General features: G+C 52.1%; 2 protein-coding genes across 2 annotated transcripts; one reads left to right on the top strand and one right to left on the bottom strand.

Moving 5' to 3' along the window:
- Nucleotides 1-636: 636 nt before the first annotated feature.
- On the bottom strand, nt 637-9,936 carry RNASEH1 (ribonuclease H1; the record flags this gene model as incomplete). Its single annotated transcript, XM_080711029.1, has 8 exons — nt 637-723; nt 1,402-1,526; nt 1,928-2,012; nt 2,439-2,493; nt 2,976-3,075; nt 3,678-3,839; nt 8,044-8,159; nt 9,809-9,936. The coding sequence occupies 8 exons, from the start codon at nt 9,934-9,936 to the stop codon at nt 637-639; spliced, it is 858 nt and encodes a 285-aa protein (XP_080567155.1).
- Nucleotides 9,937-13,581: 3,645 nt separating this feature from the next.
- Nucleotides 13,582-18,280, top strand: RPS7 (ribosomal protein S7). The gene is made up of 6 exons (XM_080710961.1): nt 13,582-13,660; nt 13,743-13,814; nt 14,051-14,194; nt 15,361-15,425; nt 17,773-17,923; nt 18,167-18,280. The coding sequence occupies exons 1-6, from the start codon at nt 13,586-13,588 to the stop codon at nt 18,242-18,244; spliced, it is 585 nt and encodes a 194-aa protein (XP_080567087.1). The 5' UTR covers nt 13,582-13,585; the 3' UTR covers nt 18,245-18,280.
- Nucleotides 18,281-24,766: the final 6,486 nt, after the last annotated feature.

Genomic DNA, 24,766 nt, shown 5'->3' on the forward strand with positions numbered 1-24,766 from the left:
GAAACGGGATCTCACCAAGTTGTAGAGGGCCTCACAGAATAGCTGTGGCTGGCCACAAACAGCGATCCTCCTGTCTCAGCCTCCTGAGTACTGGGATTACAAGCGTGCCCACCACGGACTCAAGCTCTCACCTTTCTTCCTCTGTAGCCAGGTCACCCGCGCGGGCTCTGGCCCGCACACTGGTGCCAGGCATGCGCGGTGGGGACCACGCCATGTTCTCCGCCAGCAAGTGCCCCATGTGGTGCGGCTTCTGTGATGTGCACATGGACACAAGGCAGACTACAGGGCAAGGGAACTTTCAGAATACGCCTTGTCTGCATCTTTTCAGCAATATTTTATTCATTCCTTATGAAAAATAAGAAGCAAGTATTTGGAACCAGAAAACAATAAAGCAAACAACATAAGTACCACGCCCAGTGAGCACAGGCCGACATGCCCGGAGCGATGGGCTTGGAACTGCCCACTCGGACAGGCCTGCAACTCGTCATCCAGCCGGGCACCCGACTCCACAGCGCCTTCCGGCCCCAGATAGCTGTGTGTCCGCCTGTGTCCTGCAGCAGCCCACACCAGGGGCCCCACCATCCACACCAGGGAGGAGATGGGGCCACCGCCGGGGTCCCCTGCACCGCGAGCCGCTCAGACTTCAGACTGCCTGGCTCCTTCTCGCGCCAGCCTGTCGGCTTCTTCGTTTCCCACAAACCCCGAATGACCAGGAACGTGCATCTGTTAAAATTAATTTTTGCTTTAGTTTTCTAAGTTTTGTGTGTGTGTATGTGTGTCTGTGTGTGTTTGTGTGGTACTGGGGGTGGAACCCAGGGGCTTTCTACCTCTGGGCTATACTCCCACACCTATTTTATACTTTATTTGGAAACAGGGTCTCACTAATTTGCTGAGAGCCTCACTAAGCAGCTGAGGCTGGCTTCGAACCTGTGCAATCCTCCTGTCTCAGCCTCCCAAGCGCTGGGATTGCGTGCGCCACCAATCTTGGCTTTTTTTTTTTTTTCCCAGTACCTGGGAATGAACCCAGGGGCACTCTACCTCTGAGCTACATCCCCTGCCTTATTTTTTATTCTTTATTTTGAAACGGTGTTTCTCTGAGTTGCAAAGGGCCTCACTAAGTAGCTGAGGCTGTCTGCGACCCACGATCCTCCTGTCTCAGCCTCCCGAATGCTGGGATTACAAGCGTGCGCCACCACGCCCGGCTTAGTTTTCCTAGTTTTAACACAATCAACATGACTACACTCTCACTGCTAAGAAACTTCAGCCTTCAAAGCCAACTGCGCATGCCGGAGCCTCCTTCACAGCGCCTCTCCCAAGGTAGCACCACCGCACGCTCATCTTTCCTTTCTAACCTGTGTCCCACCGGGGCCTCTTCCTCGGGACTCCCTGGTCGCCACTCACCCACTGAATGTCCATGCCCTGGGCGAGCCTGTCCAGCTCCACGAAGTCCTCCTTGTTAATCACGTCCTTCCCGGCGCTCGTCCTCCAACCGTTCTTCTTCCAGCCTCCCACCCAGCTGGTTATTCCTAGGAGAGAGCCCGCCATTGGCCTGAGCGCCGCCGGCACGCGGAGGCGCCTGGACCCGCTCTGCCGCCTGTCCTCAGCTGCGGGGCCTCCCGCCTCTCTCCCTTTGCTCTAGCCGTGCTCAACCTGCAGCTCAAGCTGACCGCCGTGCAACCCCACGCACTCCAGGTCGGACATCCCGAGGAAGTCCAGGCCTGACCCCCAGTTACTGTGCACGCTGGGCTGCAAGCGCCATGGGCCGTGCTGTGTCCACCCTGACGGCAGAACCGGACTCCAAACTCCTCCCTCTTTCCTTTCCTTCCCACGGACAAGCCCCAGGGCACGTCCACTGCTCTGAGTCCGGCCAGCGGAGGAGGCGCTCTCCCTCCGTGGGGCTCGAGTCACCAGAGGCGCGGGAGCTCACCGTTGATAGTGAACATGCTGTCCGTGTAGAGAACCAGCTTGCTGATGTTCTGAGCCTTCGCTTGCTCAAGAGCTTTGCAGGCTGCCTTAAAAGAGTGAGTCCACGGTCACGCGACACGAACATGCTTAGCTCCGACACTAGTGCCCAGCGTGACCTCAACACTGAGCCCGCTCTCCTTCCCTGTTCCCTGATGATCATTCTACATAGGAAATGCTAAGCACGCAAATCTCCTGGCGACACCAACCCGAAATAAGGAATCTCTAAAAATAATTCTCAAGTCTATCTTTCAGAATTGTTACAAACCCAAACTTTCTTCTGGACTTTGACTATCTCATATACACGGACAGTGAAATAGGAAAGGGTGACATGCGCAGAGATAACGCCAAGGGTGAGGACTGGGAACTCCCGACAGTGCGCACTGGGTGTGTGTAAGGTCAGAGCTAAACAATGACAGACCTTCATACATCTCAGAACATGGCCAGGAATGACAGACACTTCTCTGATAACTTACATGGATTTCTGCTCTTTGGTTTGTCTGTCGCCCAGGAAGTCTAACACCTACATTTCTGTTTTAAAACAGTACAAAAAAAAAATAAGATTATACAGCTAATTCTCAAAGTGATTCCTTTCAAGAGCTAACAAGGTAGTGTACATTTTTTTTTTTTTTTGTGGGTCTGGGGATGGAACCCAGAGGCATTTGACCTCCGACCTACACCTCCCTACCCCATTTTTTATTCTTTATTTTGAAACAGGGTCTCACTGAGTTGCAGAGGGCCTCACTAAGTAACTGAGGCTGTCCGCGAACCCCAATCCTCAGGTCTCAGCCTCCCAAATGCTGGGATTACAAGTGTGCGCCACCACACCCGGCTTCACATTTTTATTTAAGATACAAAAGCTTAGCCGGGCGTGGTGGTGCACACTTGTAGTCCCAGCTGGGATTTTAAGTATGTGCCTCCACGCCCGGCTCTGCCTTATCTTTTCACACATTTTAGAACAGGATTCAGTAAAATCTGATGCTTGAAAAATTGACCTTTCTTGGTTTACTTACAAAGGGTGGCCTGGGCCCCAGTAAACACCAATTCCTGCCCGGGGCCTCCTGCGCCCATTACTGGAGCAGCAGCCATCAGTGTAGACGATGACAGAGTCTCCTAGGAGAGGGAAAGGGAATGCGGCTGGGCTGCCACCGTGCCCAGCCGAAGTGCGCCGCGAACATCTGCAACGCTGAGTCTGCATTTGAAGGCCACAGGGTGATTTACAAAGATGAGGCTCACTGTCCAGGAAAGCATGATGAGTTCCTCCCTGGGGCACATGCCACTCTCTGCTCGGTACCACATGCCAGGCAGGTTAAAGGAGGGTGACCGCTGGGCAGAACTAGACCTGCCACAGTCAGAGGACAAGGCACCACCCGGCCCAGGCCAGGGCCTCCCTCGCTGCCAACAAGCCACACTTCCAAACCGCCGCTCCGCAGGATGGTGACCCTGCCTGCCCAAAGGTGACGTCCTGTGACAAACGCTGGTTTCACTTGTCATCCCAGCATTTGGGAGGCTGAGACCGGAGGATCGCGGTTCACAGACAGCCTCAGCTACTCAGTGAGGCCCTCTGCAACTCAGTGAGACCCGGTTTCAAAATAAAGAATAAAAAATTGGGCAGGGGGTGTAGCTCGGATCAAATTCCCCTGGGTTCCATCCCCAGACCCACAAAAAAAAAAAAAAGAAAAAAGAAAGAATAAACAAATCCAAGAAAGACTTACCCATGTAGGAAAAGGTGTCCTTGCTCAGCAAGGGGGCTGGCTCTGAGCTCTGCCTCCCGAGCTTCGCGCTGGGCTCCGTGCTCTCCTCGTCCTCCTCCGCGGGCTCCCGGAGCCGCTTGCTGGCTTTCGCCTGTGACTCTTGTTCAGGTGTATTTTTCTGCCCTGGAAAACAGTCCACTTATCAGCTAGAAACAGTAAACAGAGCTGGGCGTTGTGGTGCGTGCTTGCAATTCCAGCACTTGGGAGGCTGAGACAGGGGGATGGCAGACTCCAGGACGGTTTCAGAAACTCTGAGACTCTCAGCGACCGAAGCAAAACCCTGCTTCAAAATTAAAAAAAAGGGCTGGGGGATAGCTCAGAAGGAGAACGCCCCTGGGTCCCACCCCCAGCACTAAAAATAGGATCCCGGTACATTATCTAATAGCAAGAAATTAGACTTAAGTCCCCTTGTATGTGGCCCTATAAAAGGAAAAGATTTAGAACATGACATCTCAGACTTTGCAACCCTGTGAAATAATCCCCAGTGGAAGCTTATCTGCTTGATACGGGCAGTGTGAGGATTAGAACAGGCTTCTGTGGAAAGTAACAGAATGGAATATTGCAGTTATAAATGACTGGTTTCGATGGAGGTAACAGATAGCTCCCTGTGAGAGCACGGGCTGAAGATCCCGGGGAAAAACAAGGTCCCAAACCTTGTCCCGATCAGTGACATGCACGGTGCCAGGGACACCGCGCACAACAGTGGCCGAGCCCGGGCCCCTCGGGGGCAGGACCGAGGCAGGTCCTCCTCAGGGCGCACTGGAGGTCAACCCCAAAGGGCCTCTCGCCCTCTGAGGCTGCGTGCTCAAGCACCCGGGCTCAGGCTGCGCTCCATTCCCTCAGCTGTGACCTCGCCCGCGGACGCCAACCCTCCGGGCTTCTGCAAAGTGAACACCACCACCTTTCCACGGAGGGTGAACCGGACACAGAAGGAGCGTCAAACTCAACCAAAACCTGCAAATAGCAACCTCAACCCAAGCCCCAGGATTCACCTTCAGCTCTAAACGCCTACCCCTGAGGAGGAGGAATGGCGCCCTCACGTTCACCGGGCATCTGCTGGATACGAACAATAGTGATATCATTATTAGAGTGTGTGTGTGTCAGAGGATGGAACCCAGGGCATTCTACCTCCGAGCTACACCCCCAGCCCTATCTTGTTTTTACTTTTTAGTGGCGGGCCAGGTGCGTAATGGATAACGCGTCTGACTACGGATCAGAAGATTATTTCTATTTTTTGAAACCGGGCCTTGCTAGGTTGATGAGTCTCACTCCTTGCTGAGGCTGACCTCAAACCTGCGGTCTTCCTGTCTCAGTATCGCAGAAAACGAGGCTACAGGAGTATTCCACCACTCCCCGCTAACTGTGTCATTTATAACTGCAATATTAAGGGACAAGCAACAGTCCAGGTGTGGAGGTACACAGGTGCAGGTCAAAAGGCATTGTGTGGAATCTAAATATCGACATGCTTTATTTACCATAACATAGAGAGCTAAACCGGACTGAAAGCTGATTTTCTGTCTTGTTTTTGCAGTACTAGGGATGGAACCGAGGGGCATTCCACCTCCGAGCAACACCTCAGCCCTGTTTTTTTTGTTGTTTTTTTTTTTGCGGGTCTGGGGATGGAACTCAATGGCATTCAACCTCCGAGCTACACCCCTGCCCTATTTTTTATTCTTTATTTTGAAACAGGATCTCACTGAGTTTCAGAGGGCCTCACTAAGTAGTAGCTGAGGCTGTCCGCGAACCGTGATCCTCCGCTCAGCCCCCTCCCCCCCGCCGCCCCCCGAATGCTGCGATTACAAGCGGGCGCCACCACACCCGGCTTCCCAGCTCTGATTTTTATTCTTTATTTTCAAACAGGGTCAGTTGCAAAGGGCCTAAGTAGCTGAGGCTATCTGCAAGCCACAATCCTCCTGTCTCAGCCTCCCAATTCTGGGATTACAAGCATGCACTACCACGCCCAGCTAAAGGTTTTTAAAGAACAGACAAGCTGGGCGTGGTGGCGCACGCTTGTAATCCCCGCGCTTGGGAGGCGGAGACAGGAGGATCACACGGGTTCGAAGCCAGCCTCAGCTACTTAGTGAGGCTCTCAGCAACTTAGTGAGACCCTGTTTCCAAATAAAGTATAAAAAATAGGTCTGGGAGTATAGCTTGGAGGTAGAAAGCCTCTGGGTTCCACCCCAGTACCACCAAAAAAAAAAAAAAAAAAAAACCAGACAAGACTTCAAAAGAAGGAAAAAACAGTTGTCAGATAATTTGACTTCACAAAATTGTGGGGATTTTCTCTAAGTCAATCAATTTAAGTAAACCATAGTAACTTGAAAAAAAAAAAATGGGCTGGGCATGGTGGCACATGCCTGCAATCCTAGTACTTGGGAGGCTGAGACAATAGGATTACAGGTTGAAAGGTTGAAACAAGCCCCACCAATTTAGGAAGCTCTGCAACCTAGTGAGATACTGTTTCAAAATGAAAAGTAAAACTAGGCTCTGCTCAGTCTTAATCACTTGTAAAAAGTTTGTAAGTTCCTGAAAACTTACTTCCTCAAGGTAGATTCAGAGCTATATATAGACAGATAGATACACACACACATAAACTGATCTTGTGCTGTGGTTTGAACCCAGGGCCTTCTGCACAGTATGCAAGCACTCTACCGCTGAGCTGTGTCCCCAGCCCCATCTAAGTTTTTAAATCATGTGCTATAAACCATGATTACTTTGCTTATCTGAGTACTAGAGATCAGAATCTTGCATATCTGATGTTACTTTTTTTTTTTTTTTGGTACTGGGGGTGGAACCCAGAGGCTTTCTACCTTGGGGCTATACTCCCAGACCTGTTTTTTATATTTCATTTGGAAATAGGGTCTCACTAAGTTGCTGAGAGCCTCACTAAGTAGCTGAGGCTGGCTTCGAACCTGTGCAATCCTGTGCGATCCTCCTGTCTTAGCCTCCCAAGCACTGGGATTACAAGCGTGCGCCACCATGTCAGGCTCTGATGTTAGTTATATTAGGCCTTAAACTTCTAACATTTTCTGTAACACACGAAACAGAAATTCAAATTGTGTGACTCAATCCCCAATTAAAAGGAAACATTACATAGATTCATCCCATAAAAGGAATCATACTCTTTTACTTTTTTTGGTGGTACTGGGGTTCCTGGAAGCCCTTCTACCTCGGGGCTACACTCCCAGACCTATTTTATACTTTTTATTTGGAAACAGGGTCTCTTAAGCCAGCGAGGCTGGCTTCGAACCTGCATGATCCTCCTGTCTCCGCCTCCCAAGCGCGGGGATTACAAGCGTGCGCCACCACGCCCAGCAGGAATCATACACTTTTAAAACTATAGCTTATTTAGTTCAATAACAGCACAATTTGTGTGTGTGTGTGTGTGTGTGTGTGTGTGTGTGTTAGTTTGTTACTGTGGATTAAGCCCAGGGGCATTCTACCTGAGCTACATGCCCAGGCCCTATCTTTTTATTTATTCAAAACAGGGTCTCATTAAGTTTTGGAGAGCTTCACTAAGTTGCTGAGGCTGTCTTCAAACCTGCAATCCTCCTGTCTCAGTCTCCCAAGTACTGGGATTACAGGCATGCACCCTCATACGGAGGCTACAAGTATTTTTTTTTTTTTTAAGATAAGGAGCTGCTGGGTGTGGTGGCGCATGATGTAAACCCAGCATTTGACAGGCTGAGACAGGAGTATCTCGGTTTGTGACCAGCCTCAGTGACTTGGTGAACCCCTTTGTAACTCAGTGAGACCCTGTTTCAAAATAAAGAGTTAAAAATAAGGGTTGGGGGTGTAACTCGGAGGCAGAATGCCCCTGGGTTCCATCGCCAGTACCACAATAAATAAATAAATAAAAGCCAGGCGTGGTGGAGCAGCTTGTAATCCCAGCATTTGGGAGGCTGAGACTGGAGGATTGCAGTTCGCGGACAGCTATTTAGTAAGGGCCTCTGCAACTTAGTGAGACCCTGTTTCAAAGTAAAGAATAAAAAATAGAGGCCGAGCGTGGTGGCGCACGCTTGTCATCTCAGCATTCGGGAGGCGGAGACCAGAGGATCGTGGTTGGTGGACAGCCTCAGCTACTTACTCTTCGCAATTCAGTGAGATGCTATTTCAGAAATAAAAGACTAAAAAAATAGGGTTGGGGGTGTAGCTTGGAGGTAGAATGCCCCTGAGTTCCATCCCCAGACCTGCAAAATAAATAAATAAAAGACAAGTAATTATGGCCTAAAGCGTACAACAAATTGAACAGGAGATCTCCGTCTGCACAGATCTATCAAAGGCTTTGAATGGGCTAAAATGTCACAGCAATGGGAGACGTGGATACCTTCTGAGCCTTCTGGACTCACAGACGTCCTGACAAAGGCCCAGGCTGCATCTTCTGTGGCAAACTTCTTAAATCTGGCAGCAGGAAAGCGGTCCACCTGTGCTTTGCACTCATTCCTGCGAAAGGCATGCACATCATCTCTTACCTCCTTTTCTTCTTCTTTCGTTTTCAGTTGCACAACATGCTTTATTATTTTATTTTTATTTTTTGCTGGTCTGGGGATGGAACCCAGGGGCATTCTACCTCCGAGCTACACCCCCTGCCCTATTTTTTATTCTTTATTTTGAAACCAGGTCTCACTGAGTTGCAGAGGGCCTAAGTAGCTGAGGCTGTCTGTGAACCGCGATCCTCCGGTCTCCGCCTCCCGAATGCTGGGATGACAAGCGTGCGCCACCACACTCGGCTCACAACCTGCTTTATTATATGTATACGTTGTAGGATGGGTAAATTGAGATATTTAACATGTGTATTGCCTCGTACACTTATTGTTTGTGATGACAAAGACTTTAAATATACTCAGCAGCTGGGCGTGGTGGCGCACGCTTGTCATCCCAGCGTTCAGGAGGCTGAGACCGGAGAATCGCAGTTTGCGGACACCCTCAGCTACTTAGTGAGGCCCTCTGCAACTTAGTAAGCCCCTGTTTCAAAATAAAGACTAAAAAACAGGGCAGGAGGTGTAGCTCGGAGGTCGAATGCCCCTGGATTTCATCTCCAGACCAGCAAAAATAAATAAATAAATAAATAAACAAATAAAATCTACTCAGCAATTTTCCTTTGTAAAAAAATTTTATTGGTGCACTGTCTCTGTACCTTCTTTTGAATCGATTTATATTCTTAGCGTACCCACAGTGTAAAAAGGGTAGGCTATCAGTTCCTTGGGGCAAAGGGTCACCTTAAAGTTTATGGTTTTATCCTGCATGACAGATTCTACATCGCCTGTCCTGCCATATGCCGGCAGAGTGGTAAACCGGCAACATAAGACTTTGCTCAAACTCAAAGCACACTAAGTATGTCGAGGTCTTTGGAAGTCTGTTAATCACTTTATGTGGCAAAAGGGTCAGCACCTGAGATACTTCTTCCTCAGTCCTGGAGCTGTTTATGGAAACACACTTGGGCACAGACAACAGAAACCTTGACACCACGCCGAAAAGGGCGCTTCCTGGTCATGGAGTCATCAAACTTGGGCTCAAGTCCTCCTTCTGCCAGGTACCTGCCCTGTGAGGACTTCTTGACGTCAGTAACTACGCGGGAAATGCCACTCACCCCACGGACTGTCACAGGAGCCCACGTGCAAATACTAGTTTACCAGGATTTTTCTTTTTAAAAGCACAGATGAGATTATGAGTTCTAGCTCCTGGCTAATGTATGGGAACGCTGGTAGCGCTGGTGGGTATTGACTTTGTGTGACCTCTGGGAAATTCCTCAATTGCAACCAAGGATTACAGAAGCCCATGCCCACCCCAAAACTAGAAGCGGCGTTTCGTTTCCTCCCTCCCTCCCTCCCTCTCTTTTTCTCCTGCGGGGCTGGGGGTGGAACCCAGGTGCATTCTACCTCCAAGCCACACCCCCAGCCCCATTTTTTAGCGTTTATTTTGAAGCAGGGTCTCACTGAGCTGCGGAGGACCTCACAGTCGCTGAGGCTGCCCGCGAGCCTCCCTCCCCGGGTCTCAGCCGCCCCAGCACCGGGATCGGCAGCGCGCACGTCGCGCGGCTCGGAGGCGGTGTGTCTGATGCAGACGCGACTCCGGCCTCCCCGCCTCCTCACCAGCTCAGGAAGACCCCGGTCCTGCGGCCCCGGCGCACGGCGTAGAACATCCCGGGCCCGCAGCAGCCGCGCCCGCAGCGCACCCGGCCCTGGGCGACTCCGCGGGCCAGCGGCAGCAGCCAGCGCATCGCCACCGCCCGGCGGCCGGCGCGCTTCCGGGTCGGCGCGGGGAGATGACGTCCGCGCCCCGCGTGGGCGGGGCCTACTGCCGGCGGGCGGGGCCTGCGCGCCTCGCTTCCGGGATGCCTGGGCCGGCTGGGCGAGGCCCAGGACTGTGGACACCGCTGTTTTTGTTATTTATTTATTTATTTATGTATTTATGTATTTATTTATTGCAGTATGGGGATGGAACCCAGGGACATTCTACTTCCAAGCTACATCCCCGCCCCTATTTTTTATTCTTGCATTACTTTTTTTCGGTGATGAAACCCGTATTCGACCTCCAAGCTACACCCCCAGCCCTATGTTTTATTCTTTTATTTTTATTTTTTCTTATTGTATTTTATTGCGGTACTGGCGCTTGAATCTAGGGGCATTCTACCTCCGAGTTACACCCCCAGCTCTGTTTTTTAATTCTTCATTGTGAAACGGTCTCACAGATTTGCAAAGGGCCTCACTAAGTAGCTGAGGCTGTCCTCGGACCACGACCCGACCCTCCTGTCTCAGCCTCCGGAATGCTGGGATTACAAGCGAGCGCCACCACACACGGCTTGATTCATACTGTGCGATCCTCCTGCCTCAGCCTCCCAAGCGCTGGGATTTCAAGCGTGTGCCACCACGCCCGGCTGGACTCCTAATTTTCAAGGAGATAATCGCTTAGCAGTAGTGGTTAGGAATCTTAGCACCTAGTGTCACGCTTCCAATGCCTCACAGTGCCTGGCCCATGGTAGGTAACAACTTCCACTGAATTTGACAGACAGCTAAGGCTCAGCTGTATTCAGTTATCTGTCCACAGCTGGATCCTTGGCAGAAGCTGTTTCCGATGTCCATGTCTGGCCTGCTCCTCCCCTCATCCCCAGCTCTCAGTACTCTTCCATGTTTCAGGTTAATACCACTGCTTTCAAAAGACTTTGTGAATTCTTGTAGCATTCACCCTCACTGCCCCCACCTTTCCCTCACTTTACCATTGTATGAATGATTACAACTTGTCATTATATATTGTTATGCTACATACATATAGTGTCTTCACTGAACTGTGTATTAGTGTAGAAAGACCAGAACTCAGTCAATTTTACTGAATAATTATAATATCTAGTATAGTACTAGCATATCGTAAAGGTATTATCAAACATGTGAATTAATCATGTTTTTAGTTCCTCTCTAGAAAAGAAACTAATTCTTTTTTTCTCCCCTGTATTGGGGATTGAACCCAGGGGTATTCTACCTCTGAGCTACACCCCAAGCCCCTTTTTTTCTACTCTTTATTTTGAAACAGGGTCTCAGTAGGTTGCAGAGGACCTTACTAAGTAGCATAGGCTGGCTTCAAATCTGTGATTCTCCTGTCTCAGCCTTTAAGTACTAGAATTACAAACATGTGCCACCACATGTGGCTTGAACTGTGTTTTTTTTGTTTTTTGTTTTTTTTTTTTGGTGGTACTCGGGGTGGAACCCAGAGGCTTTCTACCTCCGGGCTATACTCCCAGACCTATTTTATACTTTATTTGGAAACAGGGTCTCACTAAGTTGCTGAGACCCTCACTAAGTACCCGAGGCTGGCTTCGAACCTGTGTGATCCTCCTGTTTCAGCCTCCCAAGCGCGGGGACTACAGGCATGCGCCACCACACCCGGCTTGAATTGTGTATTTTTGGCCCACTTCAACTTACCATCCTCAAATCTTTTATCACACTTACTTCCCCTTTACTCTCAGCCCATTCCCTGACTAAATGAAATCCCCCAGTTCAGGCTGCAGCTTACCTTCCTTCCATTTCGGTCCTCACTAGGATCGTGTGTCACTCCTCAGGCCTCCATGCTTTCTTTACCATAAGAGCATAAGTACCCTCCCCTCTCACAGATGTCCTGGCAGGCATGGCCCAGTATCTTCTATGGCTGGCCCTGCTGACCCTCAGCTTCATGGCCGACACCCCATAAATATGAATTGCAATGGGCCAGAAAAAGTTCTGAGGACAGAGTTTTCTCTAGATGTTCCAGAACTGTTTACTGCACCAAGCAATAGATATTAGAGTTGGGTATTTAGGACCTGAAAAAGCACCCATATATCTACATCTATATCTATATCTCTCTATATATATACGTGTGTGTGTGTGTGTGTGTGTGTGTGTGTGTGTGTGTGTTACCTGGGGTGGAACCTAGGGGCTTTTCTACCTCCGGGCTATACTCCCAGACCCTCACTAAGTACTTGAGGCTGGCTTCAAGGCTGGCTTCGAACCTATGTGATTCTCCTGTCTCAGCCTCCCAAGTGTTGGGATTACAAGCGTGCGCCACCACACCCGGCCTAAAAAGCACCCATTTATTTTCAAAGCACTTGGATTCAAAAGAGCTTTTTACAAACATCATCTTATTGATTCCCTATAGGAACCCACATCTGCTTCCTTTCCATTGCTCCAGTGGGATACTTTGCTCAGGATTAAGCTCCCCCCCCCTTTTTTGTGGTACTGGGGGTGGAACCCAGAGGCTTTCTACCTCGGGGCTATACTCCCAGACCTATTTTATATATTTTATTTGAAAACAGGGTCTCACTAAGTTGCTGAGGGCCTCACTGAGTAGCTGAGGCTGGCTTCGAACCTGTGTGACCCTCCTGTCTCAGCCTTTAAGTACTAGAATTACAAACATGTGCCACCACACGTGGCTTGAACTGTGTTTTTTTTTTTTTTTTTGGTGGTACTCGGGGTGGAACCCAGAGGCTTTCTACCTCCAGGCTATACTCCCAGACCTATTTTGTATTTTATTTGGAAACAGGGTCTCACTAAGTTGCTGAGAGCCTCACTAAGTACCCGAGGCTGGCTTCGAACCTGTGCGATCCTCCTGTGTCAGCCTCCCAAGAGCGGGGATTACAAGAGCGAGCCACCATGCCCGGCTTTGAAGCCCTTTTTTAAAATTCTGCCTTCCCTAATACCTTAAGTTTAACACCATTCTTTCTCCGAGGCCCACCTAGGTCCGAGCTTCTTAGACTGAAGACCAAGTAAGTACCAGATTGTGGGAGCCCGTACCAACTTTTTTTTTTTTTTTAATGGTGCTGGGGGTTGATCCCGGGGGCGTTCTACCTCTCTGAGCTACACCCCAACCCTATTTTATCTTATTTTATTTTTACATATTTTACTTTGAAACGGGGTCTCATCCTGTCTTAGCCCTCCAAGTACTAGATTCCAAGCATGTGCCACCATGCCCAGCCGGAACTCTCTTATACTGTCTTCTCCTAAACAGCACGGAAGACTCCTTAGGCGGACCAGCGTTACGCATGCAGTGGTCCTCCGGAGGCACTTCCGGAGCCGCTCCAAGCCGCCCATCAGTCCTCAGGGTTTTTCCGGTTTCCTCCCTGTCCCATTGATCCCGCCTCTTTCCTTCCGCCGCCGGGATTTGACGAGCTCTCGCGAGACTCGGGCCTCTTCCTAAACCGGCTCCCGGCAAGGTAGGTGCGCGGCCGGCGCTCCGCGGAGGTTTTCCGCGGCGAGCTTCGGCGGGAGGCCGGGTGGGGCGAGTGCGGGCGGCGGGCCGCGCGGCCGGGGCGGGGATGCGGCGGATTGCCGGGGCGGCGCGCGCCGATGGCCCCGGGGGCCGGGCGGCGGGCCCTCACCGTGCGCGTCTCCCCAGCCCCAGCCATGTTCAGCTCCAGCGCCAAGATCGTGAAGCCCAACGGCGAGAAGCCGGACGAGTTCGAGTCGGGCATCTCCCAGGTGAGGGCGGCGGCGCCGGGCCGGGCCGGGCCGCGGGGCGCTGGGCCGGGCCGGGGCGCGGGCTCACGCCGTCTCCCCGCAGGCGCTGCTGGAGCTGGAGATGAACTCGGACCTCAAGGCGCAGCTGCGCGAGCTCAACATCACGGCCGCCAAGGTGCGCGGGCCGGGCCGGTCACAGCCTGAGACCTGTCAGTAAAAAGTGAAGTGGGGGCGGGGGTGCGGGACAGGCGACGCCTCTGGGTGCAGTCTTGAGTAGAAAGGAGGTCCTGGTGATCCCCGTGTCCTGATGCACGACAGCTGGCATCCACACTGATTGGTAGAGGTAGGATCGTGCTACCGTGGGAAGAATAAAGACTACGGACATCAAAGGCGCGTTTTCTCTTTCTTTAGGAGATTGAAGTTGGCGGTGGTCGGAAAGCTATCATAATTTTCGTTCCCGTTCCCCAACTGAAGTCTTTCCAGAAAATACAAGTCCGGCTAGTACGTGAACTGGAGAAGAAGTTCAGCGGGAAACATGTGGTCTTCATTGCCCAGGTACCTGTGTCCTGGACGTTAGCCCTTGTGGCTTCAGTGCTCAGGCGCCTGTGTCCTGGACGTTAGCCCTCGTGTCTTCATTGCTGATCTGTGTCCTGGACTGTTAGCCCTCGTGTTTAGGCCATGTTGGTAGAAGATAGAAACAAGCCTGTTACGATACAAAGACGCTGGGGCAGGTAGAGTGCGAGAGAACCGGATCTCATTGAGACAGCAATCCATCCTCTATGAGGAATAAAAAGGAAACAATACTAATACGAAAAGTCTGTTGCTGGCACTCAGTAACCCCAGTGCTTGGGAGATTGAGACAGGAGGATTGCGGGTTCAAGGCCAGCCACAGCAACTTAGACCCTGTTTCAAATAGGAGGGGGACCCTGGAGGTATTGCTCAGAGATAGGACACTCTGGGTTAAATTCCCGGTACCAGAGAAGAAGTCTGTTAAATGAGTGGTGTATTTTGAAGCTGCCAAGGTGGCGTTTTGTATTTACAGTTCCAAAAGTTCAGGAGTTGCTTATGTAGAGAGGTGGTGACGCCAGGCTGAGGACCATGCGGTTGTTGCTGGAACCTTCTCCTGCCTCGGGCTGCTCTGCGCAGTCAGATGTGGACTGGGAGGGAGCAGTTCCTAGGAAAGGCGCTGGAGCTTCTAGAAAGATTGTAGGGCGTTTGGGAGTTTTTCTTGAGTAACCTCATGGTATAAACTATGGATTCTGGATGGATTATTGAGAAACTAAGGAAAATTTTTGGGCTAGGTTTTAATTTTCCAAGATCTTTTGCTATTGGGAATTGAACCCAGAGGCATTCTACCTTTAAGCTTCAGCTGCGGTGATTTTAAAAAATTGTTTTGAAATGGAGTCGGGTTGATGGTCTCACTTGCTGAGGCTCCTTGAACCTGCAAGCCTCCCAGGTCCTGGGATTACAGGCCTGGGCCTCCGTGCTCTGGCTTATTTCCTCAAACCTGGAACTTTGCTACTCCCCTCACCTCTGAGGTAACACCTCCATCTCTTTGTTTTCTATTTTAAAGCAGGGTCTTACTAATAAGCTGCCGAGGGCCTCACTAGACTGAGACTGTCCTTGGCCCCATCACAGTCTGGCTTGCTCTATTTGACAGTTCTTGGTTTTCGGTCAGCTTTTTAGGTCTTTCTCATTTTGTTACATAACTTGTCTTACAGAGGAGAATCCTGCCTAAGCCAACTCGGAAAAGCCGCACGAAAAACAAGCAGAAGCGCCCCCGAAGGTGAGTCCTAGCTGGCGGCTCTGCGCCGCGTCTGATAGGGCGGTGGTGCATGGTGCCGCGGTGGTCACATGGCAGTCTCCACTGGGTGTAGTGATAGGCTTTAGAGCTCGTTCCAGACCGAAGCTTAGGCGTGCGCACCCAGGAGCTGGCGGTCTCATCAGTGATGGCACAGGAGGTGAGACTGTCTCCTCCCCTTCTCTCTGAAAGGGATCTTCAGTCCTGCTCTGTGAGAAGTCACTTGCTGGGTTAGAGGAGTAAGGGGCCTTCTGGTGCCCACCTGGGCTGAGGCAGGCCGCTGGTGTCGAAGCTGCTGGAAATTACCGTGAGCGCAGCCTCATGGCGTAGACTTAGTTGGCTTCTCGGGCCTGGTGATTCCTTCCGATTGCAGGAGCCCTGAAGACCTTTCCCTAGAGACTAGTTTGAGAAAGCCCTGGTTATTGCTCTAAACACCAAAGGAGACTGAAGTGTAACTTGTTGGGTCCCTCGTGAGCAGATGAGAGGGGTACAGTTCATTACAGCTGCTGATAGCAGTGCTGGCTTTAAAGCTGAGTTGTTCTACAGACGACTTGGTGCTTGGTGTGTGGGTGGAAGCTGCTGTGCATTTGGTGCAGGAGGAAGGGGTAGCGGTGAGGCTGGGAAGGTAGGTCTGGGTTTTCTAGAACTCGAGTCATGTGGCTTGGCACAGGGACTTGTCCCTGGGCAGTTGGAGTAGGTAGGAATGTGCGTTTGCGATCCCAGGTGGGAGCTGGCATGGCGCAGGTAGGGCCGCCTCCCGTCCCACACCTGCCATCTACGCCAGGGTTCAGCTGGCAGGTCCTGGGGATTCTTCAGCAGTTATCTCTATTCAGCTCGGATCACCTGCTGACTCTACGTGGTCTTTATTTTTCCTCGGAGTCTCAAGTCCAAGGCCTGTGGTCATTAAAGGAGCAGTTGAGATGTGTCTGCCCTCGTTCCTCCCTCGCGCCGTGGAGAGTGCCGAGTAGCAGTGACCCTGTGAAAGGGGAGGCAGGCTTGAGCCCCTCGGAGCACTTCCTGTGTGTGTGTGTGCCAACGAGCAGAGCTACGCCTCTCACCTGGGTGGTGCGTGGACCCAGACAGAGGCCATGTCAGCCTGCTCTCAGAAGTAAGATCTGCCTCGACTTAGTCGTGACGTGTTACGGTGCAGGTACCCCAAAGGTTTGAATCACAGGCTCACGGCCAGGCGTGGGGTGTTTGGGCTTCGTGGTGCTGCGAGAGTGATCAGAGTAGAGATGTGGCCTTCTGAGTTTGGGTCTTTCCCAGACTCGTGGCGGTGGTACTGTCCTTGTGCCGGGCAGCGGTGAGCCCCAGCCTGCCCCAGGATCACGAGGAGACAGAGTACCTGGGGCAACGGGTGCTGAAGCGGTGCACATGTGCATTCAGTGGTTTTGAGGTTTCCCTCTGACTGCCAGGAGTCACTTACAGCCCCGTTGTAAGTCAAGGGCGTGTGTAAGTGGACCTTCCTGTAAAGCGGCATCTGGGTTGTGAGCTTGATGGCGCTGGACAAGCAAGAGGAGATCTGGGCCCGGCCGCTGTCCCAGGGCTATGGCAGCAGTGTCTTGTGCAGGAAAACGTCTGGATAGAAAGCAGGGGTGTTGGCAGCATCCTGGAGACAGGCAACTCTGGAAGGTTCTTTGATGGGTGAAGTGTCATGTGTATGGTACTAGGGGTGAACCCCAGAAGCGCCCATCATCTTAAGTCGCACCCTCAGCCCAATTGCATTCAAAGTTGCTGAGGCTGCCGTGGACCTGTGGCTCTCCTGTCTCAGCTTCCCGGGTACTGGGATTGTATGTGTGCCCTCTTGTCTTGGTGTTTTAGATTACTTTCACAACAGGGTTTGAAGATATGCAACACCAGTAACTAGGTCATTGTGTTGATGTGGCGCACACCTGTAATCCCATAGCTGGGAGGCAGTGAGGTAGGATGGCAGGTTCGCAGCCTCAGCAACTTCAGAATAAAAAGAGTGCTTCCTAAGTCCAATCCCCGTACCACAAAACAATTAAATGCGGCTGGGTGTGTAGCTTGGAGGCAGAATGAATGGCCCTGGGTTCAGTCACTGACACCACAGAGATAAAGGGAAGCCGTGCGTGTGAAGATTGAGGTGGATTCCTCTCTAGCCGTTCTGCGGCTGAGTGCGTGAAGACGTGGTCACGTCCAGCAGGGAGCCATGTTTAAAGTGGGTGGACCGTGAAAAGCAGTGGGCTGCGTGTTGCAGAGGCCTCTTTGGAATCTGGTGCTGCCAGGTTTCGGCCCGGCCGGCTGCCTGTCCTGGGGCGGGCTGGCCGTAGGGCAGGCGTCACTGTGTGCTCACATGGGTCCTTCTCTTCAGCCGCACGCTGACCGCCGTGCACGACGCCATCCTTGAGGACCTGGTGTTCCCGAGTGAGATCGTGGGCAAGAGGATCCGCGTGAAGCTGGACGGCAGCCGGCTCATCAAGGTGCATCTGGACAAGGCGCAGCAGAACAACGTGGAGCACAAGGTAGCTGGGAGGGCCCCGCCCGCCGGGGGAGGGCGTGCAGGCCGGGAGGCGGGCCTCATCCAGGTCCCCTCCTGGAGACCCTGGCTGGCCCGCCCTGCGCTGGAGGGCCGGGGCTCTGTGCAGCCCTCTCAGGGCTGCGTGTGAGGAGAAAGGCCACACCGGGTGCGATTTCACAGAGCTGTTAAGTTTTAAGGTAGAAGTGTGGGTTTATAAGTTTTGTGATGAATTTTATTTTTCTTGTAGGTTGAAACGTTTTCTGGTGTCTATAAGAAGCTCACAGGCAAAGATGTTAACTTTGAGTTCCCAGAGTTCCAGTTGTAAGCAGAGATGACTAAATAAAGTTTATCATTCACAGTATTCTGTTTTAAGAATGTTTTTCAAATTCCAGGGGCAAGGTTGCATGTCTTCTGCAGCTTCCTGCGCTGCTACAAGGCCTGGGCCGAGGGCGCCTTTTTGCACCAGGGAGCTTGATGTAGCGAAGGGTGCTTGTATCCAGTGCTTTTGTAATAGGCGTAATCGTGCTGATGTCTGCAGTAAATAGCAGAATCCTAAAATAAAAGTCACTTTATATAAAGACCTACGTTTACCATCTTTCCTGTTTTAAGTGTACAAGCCTATAGCCGTAAACATATCATCTATATTGTTGTGAAACACGTCTCCAGAGCTTTCTCAGCCATCTTGTGGGACCGGAACTCGACCCATAATCCAGCAGTGCTGCTCTTCCCCAGAGGTGCTTGTCTTTACACAAGCTGTTAGGTTCAAAGGTCCTTCAGGACTTAATGTAGGAGTATGGGTAATGGGTTGTAGTCACTGTAATGGGTGTGGAGGCTTGGGTGGGCATTGAGCTCCAGGGCTTTCTAGCCTACCCAGTGAAGGCCTGGAGGAATTGGGAGCTCTGGCGTGCCGTCCTTTGAGCGGCGGGAGGCACCACGGCTCAGGGGCTCTAGTCCTACACGGCAGTTGGAGTGGGGAGATGTCCTGGAGGAAAGCTGATTTCTCCAGTCTTGCTTTGTGCCAAGGAGCAGAATTGCTAAGCCAGCCAGATGTGGTGCCTGTGTGTAATCCTAGTACTTAGGCTGACCAAAGGGCCACAGGTTCAGGGCTGGCCTCAGCATGGGGGTGTAGCTCAGGCAGGTTGCTGCTGGTTCAATCTCCCCAGGTAACATGCATACCCCCCAAAACACTGCAAAGCTGGGGCTGTGGTTGTAGCTCAGTGGAAGAGTTTGTTCTGTATATGTGCTAAACCTTGTCCTGGTATGGGGTGTGGCCACTGGCAAGGCCTTGGATCCAGGACCTTAAGGTTGTTTTGTTTTGTTTTGTTTTTTTGGCTGGGTCTGAGGATGGAACCAAGGAGCATTCCCAGCTACACCTACCTTATTTTTTATTTTGAAACCGGGTCTCACTAAGTTGCAGAGGGCCTCACTTAAGTAATGGCTTAGGCTGTCCGTGAACCGTGATCCTCCTGTCTCAGCCTCCCAAATGCTGGGATTACAAGCGTGCACCACCATGCCAGGCTTCAAGATTTTAAAGAAGTATTTAAGAGCCGAGCGTGGTGGCGCACGCCTGTAATCCCTGTGCTTGGGAGGCTGAAACAGGAGGATTACACAGGTTCGAAGCCAGCCTCAGCTACTTAGTGAGGCTCTCAGCAACTTAGTGAGACCCTGTTTCCAAATAAAATATAAAAAAGGTCTGGGAGTATAGCCTGGAGGTAGAAAGCCTCTGGGTTCCACCCCCAGTAACCACCCCCCCCCAAAAAAAGTATTTAAATGCCTCTGGACTCTTAATCCGTTCTCTGGCCAGTGGCTCTGCTCAGGAGAGGATGGGGTCAGTGAGCCTGCAGGGAGCGAGGCCTCCGAGCTGGTCTGCCCTCTGAGGAAACTGCAGAATCGCAGGGTTTGGGGACGACAGAGGAACGAGCCAGGGCGAATGTCCTGATGGACAAACACCCAGAGATACGGCAGCACATCCGGCATGGCCCGCGCGGCTTCCCATCCAGGGACAGACGGTTCTCATCTGACTTCTGCTATCCAACCTCTCGGGTATCTGCGGAAAATGTAAATGCTCACTGGATGTGGGTCAGAGTGTGGTCCTGGGCCCGGAAGGGATCGGTCTGCAGGGTCAGAGCTCCCCAGGCAAGAGGCCGCTCCCAGTGGCCTCGTCCTCGATGTGGTGAGTAAGTTGAGAGAAGAAGCCGCCTGAACGGAAAGTGGCCAGCGTTTCCCGGGTGACTTCAAGGGATTGGTTGGCTATACCATGTAAACATTTATTGTTTGTTGTACTAGGGTTGAACCCAGGGGCATTTACCTCTGAGCTACACCCCCAATCCTATTTTTTATTCCTTATTTTGAAACAGGTCTCACTAAGTTTCTGAGGCTGGCTGCAAACCTACAATCCTGTCTCAGCCTCCGAGTCCTGGGATTACAAGTGTGTGCCACCACGTTCAGCTGTTTTTACAATTTTAATTTGTGAATATTCTAAATGAATATACCTCTTTGGACTTAGGTTTTTATGGTTCTAGTTTTAGATGTTTTTAAGCCCCCGACCCCCAGTGCGTAAGAATCAGGTGTGCGGAAGCAGGCTTGGCGTTGCCTGCAAGACTCCACTGAGATGCGTGCTTCCATTGAGTGGACCTGAGTGGCTGGGGTCTCCCTGGATCAAGAACTTCCTAGCTTTCAGCAGTGAAATCTCAAAGGAGAGGAGTGAGAGGAAATATCTCAGCCGGATTGATTTCTGGCTGATGTGCTGCCAGGCAATTGTTGCCACCTTCTTCACACTTCTGAATTTCTGCAGTATGCATGCTCTTTTAAAAAGAGAGGGAAGCCGGGCCCGGTGTCTTGTAATCCCAGCATCTGGGAGGATTGCGGTTCAGGGTCAGCCTCAGCTACTTAGTAAGTTCCTTTGCAACTCAGAGAGGCCCTGTTTCAAAATAAAGAATAAGAAATAGGGCTGGGGGGTGTAGCTTGGAGTAGAGTGCCTGTGGGTTCCATCCCCAATACTTTCCAAATAAGACATAAAATAGGGCTAGGGTGTAGCTTGAAGGTCAATGCCTCTGGGTTGATCCCCAGCACCAGAAGAGAGAGAAAGAGAAGGGCTGGACATGGTGCACACCTTGGGAGGCTGAGGCAAAAGGATTGCAAGTTCAAGCCCAGCCTGGGCAATTTAGGGAGACTCTGTCTCAAGAAAAAGTACTGGGGTGTATCACGGTTGTAGAGTGCCCCTAAGTTCAATCCCCAGTACTGTAAAAGCAAAACAACAAAGAAAGGAATGAAGGGAAGAAAGATGAAAGAAAGAAAGAAAAACAGGAAGGGAAGCCAAAAGAGAGCGAGGGGGCGTGGGGTGGGGCAGGGGCCAGCCCGCGGTCCAGTTCCCACACTCCAAGCCTTGCTGGAGGCTGCTGTGTTCAGACAGGAAGCTCCGGCAGATAAGGCTGCGGCCGCCCAGCTGGCTCTGCGGGCTCCCGCTGCTGGACGGTGCTGGCTCTGTAAATAGCACCCATGAGGCTCCAGGGCGCAGTGTCCTCCAGGGCCGGCGACGATCAGGACGCACCCCAGGTCTAGTGAGGGCCCAGGTAGGAGGCGCCGCACTGGGACTTTGAAATGGGTGGTACAGGTGCTGGGCTGGGACTCTGTGAAACAGGACGTGGTTTCGGGCTGCGGAGGAAGGCGGGGGTTTGTTTAGACCCAGGCACAAGATGGAGTCTGTCAGCCAACCAGCCCCCCGGGATTCCAGAAAGCACCAGCACTTCTAGGAGCCTACTGAGGAGGAGGTTCCGATGGACCAGTCGCTAGGTAATGGAGTCCTGACCTCTGGGGTTATGTGGCATTCAAAGGCTTTGAGGTCCAGTGTGAGGAGTCATCTTTCCTAATTCCAAACCCCGGGTACCAACTGGCCACAGACCTGGTCTGCGTTCCTGGGCGTGCCTGAGGCAGGGTCAGCGCTGTGAGTGATGGTCTTTCAGGGACCCACAACTCTGCCTGTTCCCGGCAGAGGGAATCCCAGGTGTGAGGCCGCGGGGAATGCAGGAGGCCAGCGCACAGAGGCGCCGACCTTGGTACCAGAGGGGTAAGCCAGGAAAGTTCCAGAGGGTGGCACCGGCCCTGCCTTGATAACTGGCCCTTAGGAGCTGGCTGTCTGCTTAGAGCAGGGGCCCGGCCGCATCTCAAATTTATTTATTTATTTGTTTATTTATTTATTTACTTTTGCAGTGCTGGGGATGGAACCCAGAGGCGTTCTACCTCAGAGCTACACCCCAGCCCTATTTTTACTCTTTATTTTGAAACAGGGTCTCACTGAGTTGTGCAGGGCCTCACTAAGTAGCTGAGGCTGGCTGTGAACCCGGATCACCTCCTGTCTCAGCCTCCCAAATGCTGGATTACAAGGCGCCACCACGCCCAGCTAGCGCCTCAAATTTAAGTGGTGGTGCCTTAAAGCCACTGCTTATGTGGAACTGGGTTTCTGTTTTGATGGGATTCTGCTTAGTGCTAGGCAGAGCATGTCCCAAATTTTCATAGCTATTTGATTTTATCTATGATTCCAAGAAATCTATGTACCAAAGATGGGAACGGGCCAGTGATTTTCTTAAAAGTCAGGGAGAGATAAGAGGGAAGAGGCCTCTTTTTTTTTTTTTTTACGGTGGTCTTGGTAATAAGCTAAGATTGTGTCTATGGGCAGAAATCTCCCACTGTGAACTGGGGAGAGAGGGGCACCCTGTCGCTGTAGGAAGCAGGGCAGTGGGTGGAGGGGGTGTCAGAGTGCTGGTTAAAATGGCCCCCTCCCGTGCTCCCCGGCTGGGGCTCAGTGTCTATAAGATGCCGTAGGGCCTTCCTGGAAATATCGAATCGTATGTTTGGCAACTCAAGTCACGTTTTCTTCCTCTTTGATTCTTTTGTTTCTTCCATGAATTGCACATTTAATCCCCTCTCCCCACAAAGCTGACCTCTTTCATTGAAGCAGGGCCTCCTCGCCTTGGGCTCTGGTGGGGAGATAAGGATGTTGTTCTTACACAGATCCTGGGCTTGCTGCAGTGTCTCCGTTTATAAAACCGAATTCCTCTTCTGAGAAGGCGGAGGAGAGTCACAGCTCCGGGGCACAGGACCCCTTCCCAGCCGTGCTGCCTCTGCCCGGCGCCTACCTGCCCTGGCGCTAACTAAGGGCAGAACCCACAGCTGGAACCAGCGAGAGGCGGCTGGAGAGGGCCTGCCCTGCACAGCCACCCGTAGAGACACTCACGGCGAGGGGGATCAGAGCGCGGGAGACAGAACAAAAACCAAGCGCGGGCAGATTCTGGGCTCCTAACTCTCCTGGCTCCGTCCTTTCTTGGGAGACGACAGCTGATCCTTCTTGAAGCCATGTGTGCCTGTCCGCCCAGACCTGTGGACCCAGAGCAGCGAAGACATCTGGCTCTGGACAGAGCCATTGCTAACAGAGGGAAATTCTTCTGTCGGCTTTGGACACCTGAGAAATTCAAAAGTATCTCAGCACAGTTCGTATCCAGCAAGCACCAAGAGTAACATGGGCTGAGCTCAGAGTGGGTGCAGTAAGGGTTGACTATTGCTTTCAGTAGCTGTGTTCTGGGAGGAACCCAGGGGCCGGCTTCCTGCTCAGGCGGCAGCTAAGTGCCTTACGGTTAAGAGCACTCTGGAGGCCGCGCTGCCTGCCGGCTTCACGGTCCCTTTGTTACCGAACGCTCAGGAGTAGCAGAGCCAGGCACAGTGATAATCCCAGTGTGGGCCTCAGCCGCACACCTGTGGGCCAGCCCTGGGGATTCTGGGTGCATCTGTGATGCAGGGAAGACCATGGCATCATGGGGGAGCAGCCATTGATTGTGGTCCTGCGTCCGGAGCACCGGAGCCCTTTCGCTTACCAACTTGTCTGTCTGAACTAAGAGAATCTAAAGCAACTCATCGGAGACATGCATCATTGTCAGAGCCGGGAGCGGTGGTGGAGACCCCTGCCTTCGTTGTGTATGTCCTGACATTCCGCTTCTCACCATGCTAAGAGCGGATGCAAGGCAGCGCCCTCGGTGTGTGATGAACCACGCATGGTGCACAGGCCCGGGCGTGTTAGGAGCGTGGGCTCCGGGCTGAGACGCTGGGGCGTCACAGCCTGGATCCTGCCCGGGCTTCCGGAGCTATTACCCTTGGTTCTGTTCACACCCTGCCCGCCTGGCCCCCCACCCTGGCCGCCTTTCTCCTTCCCTCTCCTCCTTCGAGTCTGATGGTTTCCGTTGTCCTCTGCTTTCATTTTTTTTATTGGTACATTGTAGTCATACGTCTTAATGGAGTACAAGATGGTAGAGGCATACAGACAGAGTTTTGTTGCCCCTCATGAAGAAAGAAAAAGGTCCCCACCTTCCTGAGACAGGAACAAAGCCCACGGCAACCATGCCACCACCCCAACTTGGTCCCCGAGGGCGGCGGCCCCTCTCTTTACTGGGGTACTAGGGATGGCACCCAGGGACATTCTACCTCCAAGCTACATCCCCAGCCCTAGTTTTTATTCTTTATTTTGAAACAGGGTCTCACTGAGTTGCCAAGGGCCTCACTAAGTAGCTGAGGCTGTCTGTGACCACGATCCTCTGGTCTCAGCCTCCCACATGCTGGGATTTGGGAGGGCTACCACGCCCGGCTTCCTTACTGGTCTTGCCAGGCCATCTGGGCCCTCAGAGACATGAGGCATGAAACTCGGAGCTCCTCGAGGTCTCCAGCTGTTCCCCCCAGCCTGTGCTGTCCTGGGCGATCTGTCCTCTGTGCCTGAGTCTCTGTTCTAAGGATCAGAGGGGGCTCTTGATGGGCCTTGTCACAGCCCGAGCCTCCAGCTGAGGCTCAGGGAGGGAGGGCAGGA

The sequence above is a fragment of the Muscardinus avellanarius genome (genome assembly GCF_963383645.1).
Source record: "Muscardinus avellanarius genome assembly, chromosome: 15".
NCBI lineage: Eukaryota > Metazoa > Chordata > Mammalia > Rodentia > Gliridae > Muscardinus > Muscardinus avellanarius.

What these genes read in the sequence shown, in the direction of transcription:
- RPS7 (XM_080710961.1), top strand. Translation starts at nt 13,586, where the DNA reads ATGTTCAGCTCCAGCGCCAAGATCGTGAAGCCCAACGGCGAGAAGCCG. An exon ending in TCAACATCACGGCCGCCAAG is followed by an intron (nt 13,815 to 14,050) that starts GTGCGCGGGCCG and finishes CTCTTTCTTTAG; the next exon opens with GAGATTGAAGTTGGCGGTGG. An exon ending in AGAACAACGTGGAGCACAAG is followed by an intron (nt 17,924 to 18,166) that starts GTAGCTGGGAGG and finishes TTTTTCTTGTAG; the next exon opens with GTTGAAACGTTTTCTGGTGT.